Below are 17,049 nucleotides of genomic sequence, written 5' to 3' on the forward strand. Positions count from 1 at the left end.
TGTTTTTATAATCCATATATAGTATAGTAAAATTTTATATGTATATATATATATATATATATATATATATATATATATATATATATATATATATATATATATATATATATATATATATATAAACATTTATATATACACTGACCGGCCACTTTATTAGGTACACCTGTCCAACTGCTCTTAACGCAAATTTGAGAAAAAGAGAAAATATTCAGTGAGCGGCAGTTCTGTGGGGACAAATGCCTTGTTGATGCTAGAGGTCAGAGGAGAATGGCCAGACTGGTTCCAGCTAATAGAAAGGCAACAGTAACTCAAATAAGCACTCGTTACAACCGAGGTCTGCAGAAGAGCATCTCTGAACACACAACACGTCCAACCTTGAGGAAGATGTGCTACAGCAGCAGAAGACCACACCAGGTGCCACTCCTGTCAGCTAAAAACAGGAAACTGTGGCTACAATTCACACAGGCTCACCATTTAATTTATTAGTTTTTTTTTAATAATTTATTTTATAAATTAACTTATTTGTTTGTTAATTTATTTGTAAATGTATTTAATTATTTGTTACTTTATTTATTTGTTAATTTATTTTTGTATAATTTTGCTTATTTGTTTTTATCTATATGTTTATTTATTTGTTGATCTATTTATTTGTTAATTGGTTTTAATTTTGTAATTATTTATTTGTTAATTATTTATTTTATTTTTTATTTGTTAATTTATTTATTTGTTAATTTATTTATTTGTTAATTTGTTAATTAATTTATTTGTTAGTAAGTTTATTTATTTATTTTTAATTTGTTTATTTATTTGTTAATTTGTTAAAATTAAGTTTAAATATATATTTTTGTTTGTTTTTAGGGTCAGAAAATAATATTTGAAAAAAATTTGACAATTGAAAATATGAACATTGATTTCTGCTGCCACATTCGGATGGTCGGGTCAGAATTTGGCATCAACAACATGAAAGCATGGATCCATCCTGCCTTGTATCAACAGTTCAGGCTGCTGGTGGTGGTGTAATGGTGTGGGGGATATTTTCTTTGCACACTTTGGGTCCATTAGTACCAACTGAGCATCGTGTCAACGCCACAGCCTACCTGAGTATTGTTGCTCACCATGTCCACTCATCTTCTGATGGCTACTTCCAGCAGGATAACACGTCATGTCATAAAGTGTGAATCATTTCAGACTGGTTTCTTCATGTGACAATGAGTTCACTGTACTCAAATGGCCTCCACAGTCACCAGAACTCAATCCAATAGAGCACCTTTGGGATGTTGTGGAACGGGTGATTCACATCATGGATGTGCAGCCGACAAATCTGCAGCAACTGTGTGATGCTATCATGTCAATATGGAGCAAAATCTCTGAGGAATATTTCCAGTAGCTTGTTAAATCTACGCCATGAAGGATTAAGGCAGTTCTGAAGGCAAAAGGGGGTCCATGATGGTACTAGTAAGATGTACTTAATAAAATGGCAGGTAGGTATATACTGTATATATATTCTCAAAGTAATCTGTTAACCTCAAGTAATGAGTTAATAAGAACAAAACGCAGATTAATGTGAATAAAAAATGTAATGCTATGTGAATATTAATGAAACAATTATTCAACATGGGACATGAAAAATAAAAATTGTCAGTGTTGATTTAATGTCAACTTAATAACCACATTTGTATGCATATATTAAATTATACAATCAAACAGCAGTATTAATTATTTTTAATTAATATTTTCCAAATGGCGTGACATGATGGTTCTGTGGTTAGAACTATCGCCTCACAGCAAGAAGGTTGCTGGTTCGAGTCCCAGCTGGGTCAGTTGGCAATTCTGTGTGTTAAAAATAGTTTGCATGTTCTCCTAGTGTTGGTGTGGGTTTCCTCCGGGTGTTCCGGTTTCCCCCAAAGTCCAAACACATGCGCTATAGGGGAATTGGATAAATTAAATTGGCTGTAATGTATGAGTGGAAATGAGTGTGTATGAGTGTTTCCCAGTACTGGGTTGCAGCTGGGTAGGCATCGGCTGTGTGAAACATATGCCGGATAAGTTGGTGGTTCATTGTGCTGTGGCGACCCCTGATGAATAAAGGGCCTAAGCTGAAGGGAAATAAATAAATAATATTTTGCAAATAAAGCCAGCATAATAAATAAATAGTGCTTTACACATTAAATGCATTTATCTTTAACAAACGTTGCAAAATTCCATGCTAAAATTTGGATTTGTCCATTTTTATTTCATTTTTAAAAAATTTTTATATTAAGCATTTATTAAATATTCTAAGTTTATATATTTATAAAACAATCAAATAGCAGTTTTTATCATTTTCTCTACACTTGTTGCAATGCATTTGGGTATTCTGGCCTTTTTTTGTCCAATCTGGCTAAATCAAGGCAGAACAGTCCATAATTAATGCTTTACATGCATTTCTAATAAATGCCACAACATTGACTGAAATTCATGTTGGCTTTAAAAAACATTGTAAATAAATTATAGACATAATCAAACAGCAGTTTTAATCAGGTATTATGGACTTTTTGCCAAAGATTCTGTCCAAACAGAGGTAGAATAATGAATAATTAATGCTCTACAAGTGGAATGCTTTAATTTATAATAAACCCAACAAAACATACATAACATACTAACCACCATTTTATTTATTATTGGTTTAAGTAGATATTAAGGAAATATAATTTTTTTATTTGTTTATCTGTTTAATTAATAAATTTATTTATTTGTTAATTTATTTGTTTTTTATTAATTTATTTGTAAGTTAATTTAATTGTAAATGTATTTAATTATTTGTTACTTTATTTATTTGTTAATTTATATTTTTTGCTTATTTGTTTTTATTTATGTTTATTTAATTGTTAATCTATTTATTTGCTAATTGGTTTTAATTTTGTAATTATTTATTTATTTGTTAATTAATAAATAAATAAATAAATAAATAGCACTTCCTGCTTTGCTACTGTTCGGACGTCTTTGCCTACTGCTCCGCTCTTTGCACTCTTGCTTTTATATTTTATATCCTAATTTTAACTCGAGCCCATCAGCACAGCGCTCAAAAACACAGCTTGAAGATCAGCATCGATTCTCCAAACTTTCTGGAGTATAGCTTTACTAACAAGAGGGGAATTACCGTCTTTACAGAGCTGTTATCAATAGTAACCTCTGAACTTGACAATTTTAGTATTGCTGGGGATTTTAATATTCACATTGATAATCCAGAAATCAATGCTGTAAAAGAACTGATGATAGTTTTAATACTTTTGATCTGACTCAGCATGTTCAAGGACCCAAACACAATCGTGGACAAACTCTTGATCTACTTATAACTAAGGGTTTACACATTTTATCGACTGTTGTTAAGGATGTTGCATGATCTGATCATTTCTGTATTTTCTTTGATTTATTGATCACTCCAGCTATTAAAGACAGATCTGTCTCTGTCAGAAAGAGATTCATAAATGAGAACACCAGTGAGCTGTTTATAAAGGCCATATCGCTAGCACCAAGTATATCTGCAGACTCTGTTGATTCTCTTCTTGATTTGTTTACCTCTAAAGTTAAGATTGTCATAGATGACAAAAATATTTAATTATTATTTATTTTATCATTTTAAAATCAAAATATTAAAGTTACAACACAATAACTAACACATAAACACATATTATTATTTATAAAACAGTAAAAAGGTAAATAAAAATGTAGTGGATTATATTATGGCCCTTTTTTACCCCCTACATTAAAAAAAAAAAAAATTTTAAAATCAAGATATTAAAATAACATCACAATAACTAACACATAAAACTAACATAATACAATTAAACCTTTAATAATTATAATGATACAATTAAACAATTATTATTTCTATTATTATAATTATCATTATTATTATTTCTATTATTATTATTATTATTCATTAAATGTATATTTTTGAAAATAGCCAAAAATACATTGTAAAAGTCAAAAATATCCCTTATTCATTCATTTTCTTTTCGACTTAGTCCCTTTATTAATCTAGGGTTGCCACAGCGGAATGAACCGCCAACTTATCCAGCATATGTTTTACACTGCGGATGCCCTTCCAGCTGCAACAAATCACTGGGAAACATTCATACACACTCATTCACACACATACACTACGGACAATTTAGCTTATTCAATTCACTTATACCACATGTGTTTGGACTGTGGGGGAAACCGGAGCACCCGGAGGAACCCACGCCAACACGGGGAGAACACGCAAACTCCACACAAAAATGCCAACTGACCTAGTCGGGACTTGAACCAGAACCTTGCAGTGAGGAGATTGTGCTACCTACTGCACCACCGTGACGCCCTAGTATTATTATCCATCCATTCATTTTCTTTTCGGCTTAGTCCCTTTATTAAGCTGTGGTCACACTGGGCTTTTTTTTTTTCCATAGACTTGTATTCATACGCACGTGAATGCATCAGACCGGAAACACGAGGTCATGCGTCAAGTTTCGCAGGTTGCTGCGGTGCAAAATTCAAGCTTGGTGAACTCTGACCTGCGAAATCGCATCACTAGACTGCGTGAGACCAATCGAGGATCAAAACATGACCTCTTTGGACAGAAATTTAAAACATGGCGCAATCGCTCGCTTTTTTCATGTCTAATCATCTTGTTTAATCCCGCCCCTTTCGCAGCTCCGCAATTTCGCACACACAAACTCTAGTGTGACTGCAGCTTTAGTCTGGGGTCGCCACAGCGGAATGAACCGCCAACCAATCCAGCAAATGTTTTTACACAGCGGATGCCCTTACAGCTGCAACCCATCTCTGGGAAACATCCATACACACTCATTCACTACGGACAATTTTAGCTTACCCAATTCACCTGTATCACATGAGTTTGGACTGTGGGGGAAACCAGAGCACCCGGAGGAAACCCACACGAACGCAGGGAGAACATGCAAACTCCACACAGAAACGCCAACTGACCTGGCCGAGGCTCGAACCACTGCGTCGCCTATTATTATTATTATTAATATTATTGTTATTATATTGTAATTATTACACATTTCATTATTAATTATATAACATTTAAAAGTTGTCTAAAAATGTAAGACATGAATATATTCTGGGCCATTTTTACCCCCTAAAAAGAAGCAAAGATGCATAAATAAGTCTTTAAATGCTATCTAGGTAGGAGGCTCACTAGGATTTGGATCAGATCTAGGGTTTGTCGTTCAACCAGTGATTGGAGCAGATTCGGGAGGGTTTCTCTGCGGAGGTGTGTGTGTGTGTGTGTGTATGTGTGTGTGTGTGTGTGCGTCTCTCCTCCTCTGTTCTCTGGGAATTGGCCAGTCTTGATCTTACTGTGAGCTGACAGCTCTGTGAAGTCTAAAAGGCTCTGCAGCGCTCGGCTCTGGAAGTGAAGTGAGTTGAGATCTGCAGTCTGTTCACTTCATCTGTGTGTGTGTGTGTGTGTGTGTGTGTGTGTGTGTGTGTTTGCACTGCCCTAGATTATTATTTTATCATGAGTGCTGCTGGTAAAATGGAGGCATGTTGTGTTCCAGAGGATCTCCCTTTGGATACTGTACTGAAGGGAGGAAAAAATGAAATTGGTGTTCATTTTCGTTTTATCCACTTTTCCTGGTGTCCTCATGTGCCTCTTCTTTTTCTCTCTTTCTTTTGTCTGGCTTTTGTTTCATCTCCGGTTTTCGAGCTCACAGGCGAGTCCCTCCTGATCGTTTTGTCCGAATGTTGAGGGATAAATGAGATCCGCGCGTCCGTCTGCTTTCTCTGTGTGTGTCGGAGTGTAAAGATCTCTGAAGCTCGGAGGAATTCTGCTCCAGGAATTCTCGGCTCACAAAAATAATGAGGGGAATTTCACTGTGGCGAGTCCTGCACTGCTGGAGGAGTTCAGATGTTTTTCTTTAATGAATTCTATTTTAGAGTAGAATAGAATATTATTGAATGGATTTGGTCTGTGTGAAATCTATTGCAGCTCATCTCCACCATGGAATAAATAAATGATCATTATTGCAACTTTTATCTCACTATTCCAAGATATGCGTCTCTATTGCAGCATCTCATCTCCAGTAAAAAAGTAGTTTAACGTGTCATTTCAGATTTAATAAAATATGATATGATTTAAATAATTGTAATACAATTAAATATATACATATACAGTTGAAGTCAGAATTATTAGCCCCTCTTTGAATTATTTTTGTTAAATATTTCCCGAATGATGTTTAACAGAGCAAGGAAATGTTCACAGTATGTCTGATAATATTTTTTCTTCTAGAGAAAGTTTTATTTGTTTTATTTTGGCTAGAATAAAAGCAGTTTTAATTTTTTTTAAAAGCCATTTTAAGGTCAAAATTATTAGCCCCTTTAAGCTATATTTTTTTTCGATAGTCTATAGGGCAAACCATCATTATACATCTTGCCTAATTACCCTAACCTGCCTTGTTAACCTAATTAACCTAGTGAAGCCTTTAAATCCCACTTTAAGCTGTATAGAAGTGTCTTGAAAAATATCTGGTCAAATATTATTTACTGTCATCATGGCAAAGATAAAATAAATCAGTTATTAGAAATGAGTTATTAAAACTATTATGTTTAGAAATGTGTTGAAAAAATCTTCTCTCCGTTAAACAGAAATTGGGGAAAAAAATAATCGAGGGCTAATAATTCAGGGGGGCTAATAATAAAAAGGGAGTCCAACCAGGTACAAGTAAGGTGTACCTAATAAAGTGGCCGGTGAATGCATATTAGTGCAAGTAAAAAAATGAATAAGAAAATGAAAATGTAAAATATGACAGAACTAAGAGTTTGTTTTGCAATTTAGCTTTTTTTATTTATTATTTTTAAGTCAAATCAATTCAAAATCGCAGTTGTATTTTTGTGACTTTTTTTTGCAATGCATTTTTTCAAGCATTGCAATCAGGAGCAATCCCTTATAATCAGTGATTTGTCTCTCAATGTAAGTTATATGTAAATATCTTCCTGTGTATTTTACTCACATGTGTTTGGGGATCCGTTCGGAGTTGGTAAATACGATCCTGGTTTCCAGGTCTTGGCTTTATATCCTTTTTTGCAGCGCTGGCAGTCCTGGCCGGTGGTGTTGTGTTCACACTGACACTGTAAGTTGCCGTCCATATAAACACACTGAGACGAGTGGAGATTACATTTACACCTGAAACACACAAAGATTAGATTTTAATTATTAACAGCTTTAATATATTTAGTATATTTACAGTAGAAGTGACAATTATTTGCCCTTCTGTGAATTTTTTTCCGTTTAAATATTTCCCAAATGATGTTTAACAAAGCAAGGAATTTTTCACAGAATTTCCTATATTTTTTCTTCTGGAGGAAGTGTTATTTGTTTTATTTTGGCTAGAATAAAAGCAGTTTTTACTTTTTTAAAAGCCATTTTAAGCTCAATATTACATTTTTTACGATTGTTTACACTCCAAAATAAAAATTCCCACACAATTTGCAAAATTATACTCGAAGGAGCAAAACACCGCCACAGATTTGCACAACATTACACACAATGTCTCCTTCACTCTTTTTGCAAAACATTACACACAGTGATTTGTAAAACTCTAGACACATTTCAACACCTTAGACACCAATAAGGATTGTGAGGTTACTTCATTGCCATTACAAAGCCCCGGGTTGCCAATGACCATGCTAATGAATGAATTGGACAAACACATCCACAAAGCATGGAAGCACTCATGTGCTAATTTGAAAACGCAGCACTCAGGTGTGCTATAAAAGGCAGCAGGTGAGTTCACCTGTATTCATCAAAAATGGAATGAGCTAGAAGAAGAGTGAGAATGAGAGGGGGAGCTTGAAGAGGAGAAGGAGGAAGAGGAGGTAGAGGAAGAGGTAGCGAAGGACTTAAAGAGTTAATAGAACCTGAACAAATAAGACAAGGACCAAATTTGACTCAAGAAATCAGTGCAACACTTAATGACCATGTTATCAACCATGGACTGACACTGATCAGAACTGGACAAAGAGCTCAATCAAATCTCAGCAGAAATACTGTATTTCTTGAATTGAAATAAATACTTGAAATATTCAGTCTGCAGCATCAGTGTTGTGCAGTGCTTGATGAGTTTATAGTGGGCCTATTGGTGTACATTCTCCCTATATCTCAAACTAATCATAAAGAATGTTCTGGGTTAGGGTTGTAACGGTATGAATTTTTTACGGTATGATAATCGTCTAAAACAATACCACGGTTTGACGGTTTCGCGGTATACGGTATGTTACAAATGTTACAAAATAATAGAACAGTGAAGCAAATTTGACTTTTTCCAAATAATATATTTTCAGTTACTATAAACAACACCACTTACAATGAACAAATAAAAAAATAAGAAAATAATAAATAATGTGTCAAAGTCCAAAGTCCTCAGTAAAAAAATAGATATAAATATTTACTATACTATAACGAAACTAGATTCAATATGGAACATCCTTAGGTTTTATGTGCCAGCATGGATATGGTTGTCTGTGGATATGGATTTGGATATGGTTGTCTGCAATAACCCTAACCCAGACAAACAGCTGCACCTTCATTTGCGTCTTTTGAAAACAGCAAGAGCAGCAGTTCGGCTTTGCTGTGTCACTGTTTTGTCATGTTTCTGTGCTGCTGTGCATGCAAAAGTACTTAGTATGAGAATTATTTCATGCAAAACCTTTTTTTGCGTTTTATTTAGCCGCGCATAAATATATGCCTATCTCTCATTCCGTGTTGTTCAAAAAGCTCGTTGTTGGTCCACAAACAAAAGCGAAACCTATGCTTATTGGTTGTAATATAGCGAGTTTGAACCAATCTGGGCATGGAGGAGGGACAATGCATCAATGTATCATGTCTGGTTTGTCCGGAGACACAGTGACGAGCGTTTCTTTGTCAAATCAGCGTTGTCAAATTTTGATGACGTAAACGCACTGATTCCGGAGCCTCTGAAAGTCCGCGAATGTTATGTGATACAGCACTGGAAAGCTGAGATTCTCTACTAATTCTTCTACGAGAGTGATTACAGCGCCTTCTGATGGTGAATGCGGTTATACTCACGGCAGGTATTATTTGATAATTCGGTCGTTTATTTCACTGATTTGGCAACAGTCAAACGTCATCAGAGAAACGGTTTGAATTTACGCTTAGTAAAAAATGTTCCTATTGGGACGACACTACAAACATACTATGCTGTTGAGTGAGTAAGTGCATAAGTACATAGTGCATGAGTGCATAGTGTGCCATTTGGGACGCAGCTTGTGTCTATATTTTGCCATTTTGCAAACAAGCTATGAATTCTGCAAATTGAGTGTGCTGTTTGAATAATTGTGATTATATTTTGAAAATAAGAACCCGATTTTCAAAATTGTGTGAGAACAATTGAAAAAAAAAACTGTATTAGCCTCCTTAAGCAATATATTTTTCAATTGAGTGTGTAAAAAATTGTGAGTGAGTGCGAGTGTGATTGTGTATGTAAGCTTGTGTGTACTGTAACTGCATGTGTGGGGGAGTTTGTGCGTGTCATATTGCATGTGAGTTTTTTAACAATCTGGGTGCAAAGTCTCTAGTGCATTTCGCAAAAGCATTAAGGCCGTGTCTGAATACACTTTTGCTGTTTTAAGGAAGGATAAATACACTCTGCGCCGTGGCGCATGGTCTAACAGGGTTGAGCTTATTTGAGACACTGCTCACTGCAGAGCCACTTGAGCTCCAGCGAGCTCCAACTCCTCATATAAGCCTTTTTTAATGCGTACACCCACCCCACATCGCTTGTAGAAGTGCAAGGAAAGAGGAGCTGGAGCTCAAGCTCCCCCTTCCTGGAGCTCAGCTCTGCCTAAGTGGCTCTACTTGGCTTGGCTACTTGAGCATTACTTGGCTTATTCTCTTAATGAGTTCTAGGTGTGTTTGAGCATAACGTACATTAAAACAATCAGAGTCTCATCTCTCATTCCCTTCAAGTCAGTTGCCTTAGCGCATTAGCTATTTACATGGTGGACTTTGTAAGTGGAAAAACTGAACACTTCACTAGAGAGAAAATAGTTAAACAGAGCATCTGCAGCGCGAGGATAAAGAACGAGCCTCCTCCATTCAGCCTCTTTACTTTCTCTTTTACTCTTTACTCCTTTACTTTCTAGCATAAGGAAACGGTGTTGTACACTCCACTAAAGACATTCATTAGCCTACATATTTGCTTTGATTTGTTCAACACAAAGATTTGTTTTAAAATTATTTCTAAATTCAGTTCTAATTTCCAGCAAATGAATAAATGAGCAATAATAATGAAGTGTGGTCAATAAAGTGAGTTATATCCAAACCCCTCCTGTTCTTATGCCCCATATGGTGATGCAGATGTCTGCAAAACCCCACAGGTGGACAAATCTAAGCTTGTTTTTATTAAAACAAATATAAATATGCATATAATAAATAATACTGCTAATAATAATAACATTATGCAAATGCAAATTGTCATGAATAAACTGGAAAAGAGGTGAAGAAGACACGGAGGCGGTTTTTTATTTATTTAGAAAATAATAATTTTGGATTTGTTTTAATCCTTTAATTATTTTTATCTGTAAAGATATTTGTGTGTTGCTGTATATCCTGTGTGTTTCAAGCAACATGTAAGCATTTGGAGCATAACTTATGTGCTCTGCGCTGGACCTTAGACCAGCTTTCAGTTGGTCAATGGTGTGATCTATTTCATTTCCTTAAAATATCAACACACCAACAATGCGCCTTAACACACCTTCTTTTCAGACCAGCCAGGGCCGGAGCAAGCTGAACTGCCGCTCTAGGCAGAGGACGATCACGCCGCCCTCAACCCCAATGTGAAAACGAAAGTGACCGGTTATGAAAATGAAGTGAGGTGTCGCGGACCTCTTTTCCAGCGCCCTATGCGCGGATATAACTGAAGACGCGCGGGTGTCGCGGACCTCTATTCTGCCGCCCTATGCGCGGATATAACTGAAGACACACGGGTGCTGATGGAGGTGTCGCTGACGCCGCCCTCTCTATTCTGTCGCCCTATGCGCGAATATATTTGAGGACGCGGGTGGTGAGGGAGGTGTCGCGGACATAACTGAGGATGCGGGTGATAAGGGAGGTGTCGCAGTTGCCACCCTCTCTATACTGCCGCCCTAGGCGGCCGCCTAGGTCGCCTCTATGGACGCGCCGGCCCTGAGACCAGCACACTCATGAGTCCACAAAGTGGCACAAATGAAAGTGCTATATAAACAATCTGGTGCAAAACGTGAAATTTACAGCTGCGCTGGTCTGAAAATAGCAGCAAATCGTGCCAAACTTGTCTTGTGCCTTATAGCGCAGGGTGTTTGATAGCATCCTGTGTATGTGAGAGTGTGCATATGTATTTAAATGCTAGAGCTCACTACACAGCCCTGATATTTACATTGCTTTGATGATCTGAAACATTAAAGTGTGACAAACATGCAGAAATTAAGAAACCAGTAAGGGGGCAAATACTTTTTCACACCACTGTAAATTTGAGTTTGATTCTGAAAATGTATATTTCCCACACCATGTGATCCTCCATGTCAGAGACAGACGCGTTGAAACATTTAACATGCCCATTCAGTCAAAGCGATTGGGAACGTTATAAATGTGAAATGAGGAGCCGAGAAGTGTTGAAGTCACAGTGAAGCAGGTGGAGTTCTCACAGATATAAATTACAGGTGTGTGTGTGTGTGTGTGTGTGTGTGTGTGTGAGAGAGAGAGAGAGAGAGTGTTGGCAGGTGAAGAGTGATGAACACAGGTGTGCTGCTGCAGATTGAGCTCGGGAAAGCAGAAATGAGCGTTTGTGTAACCGCAAATGGCCCTGATCCTAAATGAAATTCTTACACCTGAGCAGCACTGTGTTTGTGTTTGTGTGTGTGTGTGTGTGTGTGTGTGTGTGTGTGTGTGTGTGTGTGTGTGTGTGTGTGTGTGTGTGTGTGTGTGTGCGTGTGTGTGTGTGTGTGCGTGCGTGTGCGTGCGTGTGTGTACGCGCGTGTGCTTGTGTATGTGTGTGTCTTTGTGTATGTATGTGTGTGCGTGCGTGGACTTGCGAATGTGTGTGTTTTTGTTTTTTGTTTATGTAAGTGTGTGTGTGTGTGTGTGTGTGCGCAGGTGCTTGCGTATGTGTGTCTTTGTGTGTGTGTGTGTGCACGCACGTGCTTGCGAATGTGTGTGTGTGCACATGTACTTGTGTGTGTGTGTGTGTATGTAAGTTTGTGTGTGCACGTGCTTGCGTATGTGTGTGTATGTGTGTGTGTGCGCGCATGTGCTTGTGTGTGTCTGTGTGTCTGTGTATGTAAGTTTGTGTGTGCACGTGCTTGCATATGTGTGTGCTTTTGTGTATGTGTGTGTGCGTCTGTGTACAATATTTGAGGAAGTGTCTGTGTGTGCGCATGTGCTTGTGAGTTTGTGTGTGTATGTGTGTTTGTGTGTGATCGAGTGAGTCCATGAGTCTGTGTGAGTGCGAGTGTGTGTGTGTGTGTGTATGTGACGGTGTGTGTATATGTGATAGTGTAAGTTTGTATGTGAGTGTATGAGTGTTTGTGAGTGCAGGTGAACGTGTGTGTTTGTGTGTGTGTGATTGAGTGAGTGTGTGTGAGTGCACCTGTGTGTGAGTTTGTGTGTGTGTTTGTGTGTGTGTCTTTCTGTATGTAAGTGTGTGTGAATGCTTGTGTGTGTAAGTGCAAGTGTCTGTGTATGAGTGTGTGTCTGTGTGTGTAAGAGAGTGCAAATGTGTGTCTGTGTTTGTAAGTGTGTATTTGTAAATGTGTGTGTGATTGAGTGAGTGTAGGAGTGTGTGTGAGTTTGTGTGTCTGTGTATGCAAGCATGTAAAGGCTAGTGTGTGTGTGTGTGTGTGTGTGTGTGTGTGTGTGTGTGTGTGTGTGTGTGTGTGTGTGTGTGAGGGTGAGCGAGTTTGTGTGATTGAATGAGTGTATGGGTATGTGTGTGTATGTGTGTCTTTGTGTATGCAAGTGTGTATATGTGAGTGTGTGTGTGTGTGTGTGTGTGTGTGTTGAGCTTCAATCCAGTTTGTTCCGCTGGAGTGAACATGGATCCATCAGCATCAAATATTCACAACATCGTCCTGTACCTTGAGCCAGCCCTCATCTATCTCTCTCACACACTCTTCTTTCCTTGCTTTTTCTTCTCCGCTGCCCGTGAGTGTTTTCCCCCTCTCTTTCTTCCTCCCTCCATCTCCTTTAACCTCGTTCTCTGACACCATCCCTCTTCTAGGATGCGGTTTAGTGTGTTCTGAAGTGGTCCAGCTTCAGCTGTCTGCCGCTTCGTGGTTATTCCTTGATTTATCAGACCCTTTCCAGTGTGCACTTACAGGTCTCCTGAAGTGACTGGAAACAGTGCTTTCCAATCCTTTTTTCCAGGAGACGCCTATTTTAACATTCAAAACCTTTAAAGAAACATTCATTCATGCTTAGTCCCTTTATTCATCAGGATTCGCCACAGTGGAATGAACCACCAACAATTCCAGCACATTTTACGCAAGCTGATTCCCTTCCAGCTGCAACCCAACACTGGGAAACACCCATACACACATATACACTACGGTCAATTTAGTTTATCCAAACCGGAGCACCCGGAGGAATCCAGGAAAACATGCAAACTCCACACTGAAATACCAACTGGCCCATCAGGGACTCAAACCAGCGACCTTCTTGCTGTTAGGTGACAATGCTACCCACTGCACCACCGTGTTGCCGTCCCAAAAATGATCAGAGCGAAATTAAGCCATAACATGGTCCATACTTTTTTTGTCTTTGCATGTGACTGATGTCTTGTCTGTTTATAGAGTATAGCATGCTATTGTGCGAGGAAAAAAAAACTTCAGGTGCAAGTCTGACAGTGATGTTGTATGATATCATGTGGGTCTGATGTGCGCGTTTCATCCCCCAGAGCAGAGGTCCTGCTGGGATAAAGATCATTCAGTATAGTGCCCTAGAGCCGCTGGGACAGCAGAATCACTCCACCATCTGCTGCCCTTCACCTCAAACACACATGTGAACAACTGCTGCGCTCACGTTTCTTCAGATCAGCTCAAAATGTAAAACGCATCCACCATGCACTCCAAAGGCCACAAGAAAACATGATTAGGCCTCCTGTGAAATTGTAATACTTGTATACCCTTGACATCCATAGTAGGGAAAAAATACTATGGAAGGCGATGAGTACCAATTTCCAACATTCTTCAAAATATCTACTTTTGTATTCAACAGAACTCAAACAGGTTTGACGGACACGTAAATGATGTCAGAACTATTATATTAAAGCAGGCAGCTTTTTTGTATTCAACATGAAAGTACATGAGTGCTTTAATTGATACAAGTAACAGTAACTCTTTACAATAAGTAATTGATAAATAATTGGTTAATGCATTTACTAACATGAACTAATCATGAGCAACACATGTACAGCATTTATTAATCATAATTGAACATTTACTAATGCATTATTAACATCCAAGTCCGTGCTCGTTGACATTAGTTAATGCACCATGAGTTAACGAACTAACAATGAACTACTGTATTTTCATTAACTAACGTTAACTAGCATGAACAAATACAGTAGTAAATGTATTGTTCATTGTTTGTTCATGTTAGTAAATGCATTAATTAGCATTAACTAATGAACCTTATTGTAAAGTGTGACCCAAATGAGCAAATAAAGCTGAGTAAGTTCGTTTATTCGTTTTTGCTTGACTTAGGCCCCGTTTACACTATTGCATTTTAGTTTGAAAACGCAAGTTTTGCTACGGTTACACCATCCGTCCACACTACGCCGGAGTTTTCGAGCGCCGAAAACGGATCGTTTTGGAAATGCTGGAGAGGCTGTTTTCATTCTAAAACGCTGCTGCTCCGTCTCAGTGTGGATAAGGGAAAACGGAGACATCTGAAAACGGAGGCGGGACTGCTGAGATTCGCTACCTGATTGGGGCTTTTGTGTCATTGCGTATCCTTCCCTTATTCGTCAAGCCCCTATCCCATGACTATAACACATGGCTTTAACGCTACTGGAAGACAGCAGACCAGCCTTCATTGTAAACAACAACATGGACACAGAAATGGGAGGGTTGTTTGCACTATTGTCTGTTTTAGGCGCCATTGTGCAGTTATTCATTTGTTTGGTAACAACCTGACCTCATCGTCTGTCCACAAAAATACCTCTCTTGCTTTCTTTGCCATCGGGTTCATTGTTCAACCGGCGTTTGTTGATTTAACATTAACCAAATGCCGAGCATTGCACATGCTTCCTGTTTATACTAGAACGCGCATGCCCAGAGTGCGCGAATGGTCACGTGATATACGTTTTTGGTGGCGTAGTGTGGACGGAGACATGTTCAGAAACATTTGGTGAAACGCTAGTGTGGACACGAATCGATTTTTGATCTAAAACGCCGTTTTACGCACTAGTGTAAACGGGGCCTCAGGCCCTTTATTCGTCAGGGGTCGCCAAAGCAGATTGAACAACCAACTTATCCAGCATCTATACACAGTGGTTGCCCTATTAGCCACAACCCAGTACTGGGAAACACCTGTCCACACTCATACACAACAACAAATTCAGTTCATCAATTCCCCTATAGCGCACGTGTTTGGACTGTGGGGGAAACCAGAGCACCCAGAGGAAACCCACGCCAACATGGGGAGGACATGCAAACTCCACACAGAAATAGCAACTGACCCAGCCGAGACTTGAACCAGTGACATACTATTATTACTGAATGTGATACTTCAATCACATTAACATTGAAATACAATTTAAATGTTGCCAAAAGATGTTACATAAAGATTTTTCTTTAATTAATTTTATGTCATGATTTATACAACTAATCCCTGAATTAATGACATCAATAACCTTATAGGCATTTATTTGGTCTACTGAGTTCAGAACAGGTCAATGCAATCAATAATTACTCCAGTAATAGCAAATAAAACCTCCTTTAATTTTTTTTTTTTTGTGTGACTTTTAAGAAAGGCTTTATATAGAATGCACTCACAAAGAGTGGACTGAATATTTTATAGCAGAGTGTAACTAAACATTACAGATTATACAAGACTTGCAGAAATGACAGAAATTCCCATGCCTTTTCAATATTTCATTATAGTCCCTGATTTTTTTAACATTTGTTTTAAATGCACACTGTAAAAATTACCTGACATTTCTGTGTTTTACGTAACCATGGGAATCCTGTTACATAATTATGGTCCAATTTTAGGAACTTTTAACTTTCCTACAATTGACTGCATACAAAACTGCTCAGAGACTTTCATAGAGGAAGGCGTGTGTGTGTGTGTGTGTGTGTGTGTAAACAGTTGAAGGCAGAATTATTAGCTCTCCTGTGAAGTTTTATTCTTTTTCTATTATTTCCCAAGTGATGTTTTAATGAAGCAAGAAAAAAAAGCAATTTTTAACATAATTTTCTTGTTTTTTCTGTATTTCCTTTAGTTTGGATTTTTATTTTATTTTTTACTTTTTATTTAAGATTTTTCGATATATGTTTTTACATTTAAATAAAAGATAAGTAGGGTCAAAGTTATTAGCAAGAAATTTAGAACTTCGAACATATATATATATGTGTGTGTGTGTGTGTGTGTGTGTTTGTATGCATGTATGTATGTATTTATATATATATATATATATATATATATATATATATACATACATATATATATATATATATATATATATATATATATATATATATATATATATATATATATATATATATATATATATATATATATGTATGTGTGTGTGTGTATGTATGTATATATATATATATGTATGTATATATATATATATATATATATATATATATATATATATATATATATATATATTTATTTATTTATTTATTCATTTCTTTTCTTTTAGCTTAGTCCCTTTATTAATCTTTGGTCGCCACAAGGGAATGAAATGCCAACTTATCCAGCATATGTTTTACGCAGCGGATGCCCTTCCAGCTGCAACCCATCTCTGGGATACATCCATACACACTCATTCACACTCA

The 17,049-nt window shown here is 37.3% G+C and overlaps 1 protein-coding gene and 1 long non-coding RNA gene across 7 annotated transcripts in view; one reads left to right on the forward strand and one right to left on the reverse strand.

Annotated features, from left to right (window-relative positions):
• LOC141379954 (uncharacterized) overlaps window positions 1-17,049 on the forward strand; it is a 154,586-nt gene that overhangs the window by 51,053 nt on the left and 86,484 nt on the right. The window lies entirely within an intron of this gene.
• ntng2b (netrin g2b) overlaps window positions 1-17,049 on the reverse strand; it is a 141,940-nt gene that overhangs the window by 48,429 nt on the left and 76,462 nt on the right. For all 5 annotated transcript variants that reach the window (XR_012397083.1, XM_073935709.1, XM_073935708.1 and 2 more), the window contains exon 4: window positions 6,999-7,171. Coding sequence is in view for 4 of the 5 variants with exons in the window: in XM_073935709.1 (XP_073791810.1) it covers window positions 6,999-7,171 (173 nt within the window). In the remaining variant the exon portion in view is untranslated. The remainder of the gene's footprint in view (window positions 1-6,998; window positions 7,172-17,049) is intronic.

Source organism: Danio rerio, chromosome 21 (genome assembly GCF_049306965.1).
Source record: "Danio rerio strain Tuebingen ecotype United States chromosome 21, GRCz12tu, whole genome shotgun sequence".
NCBI classification, from domain to species: Eukaryota; Metazoa; Chordata; class Actinopteri; order Cypriniformes; family Danionidae; genus Danio; species Danio rerio.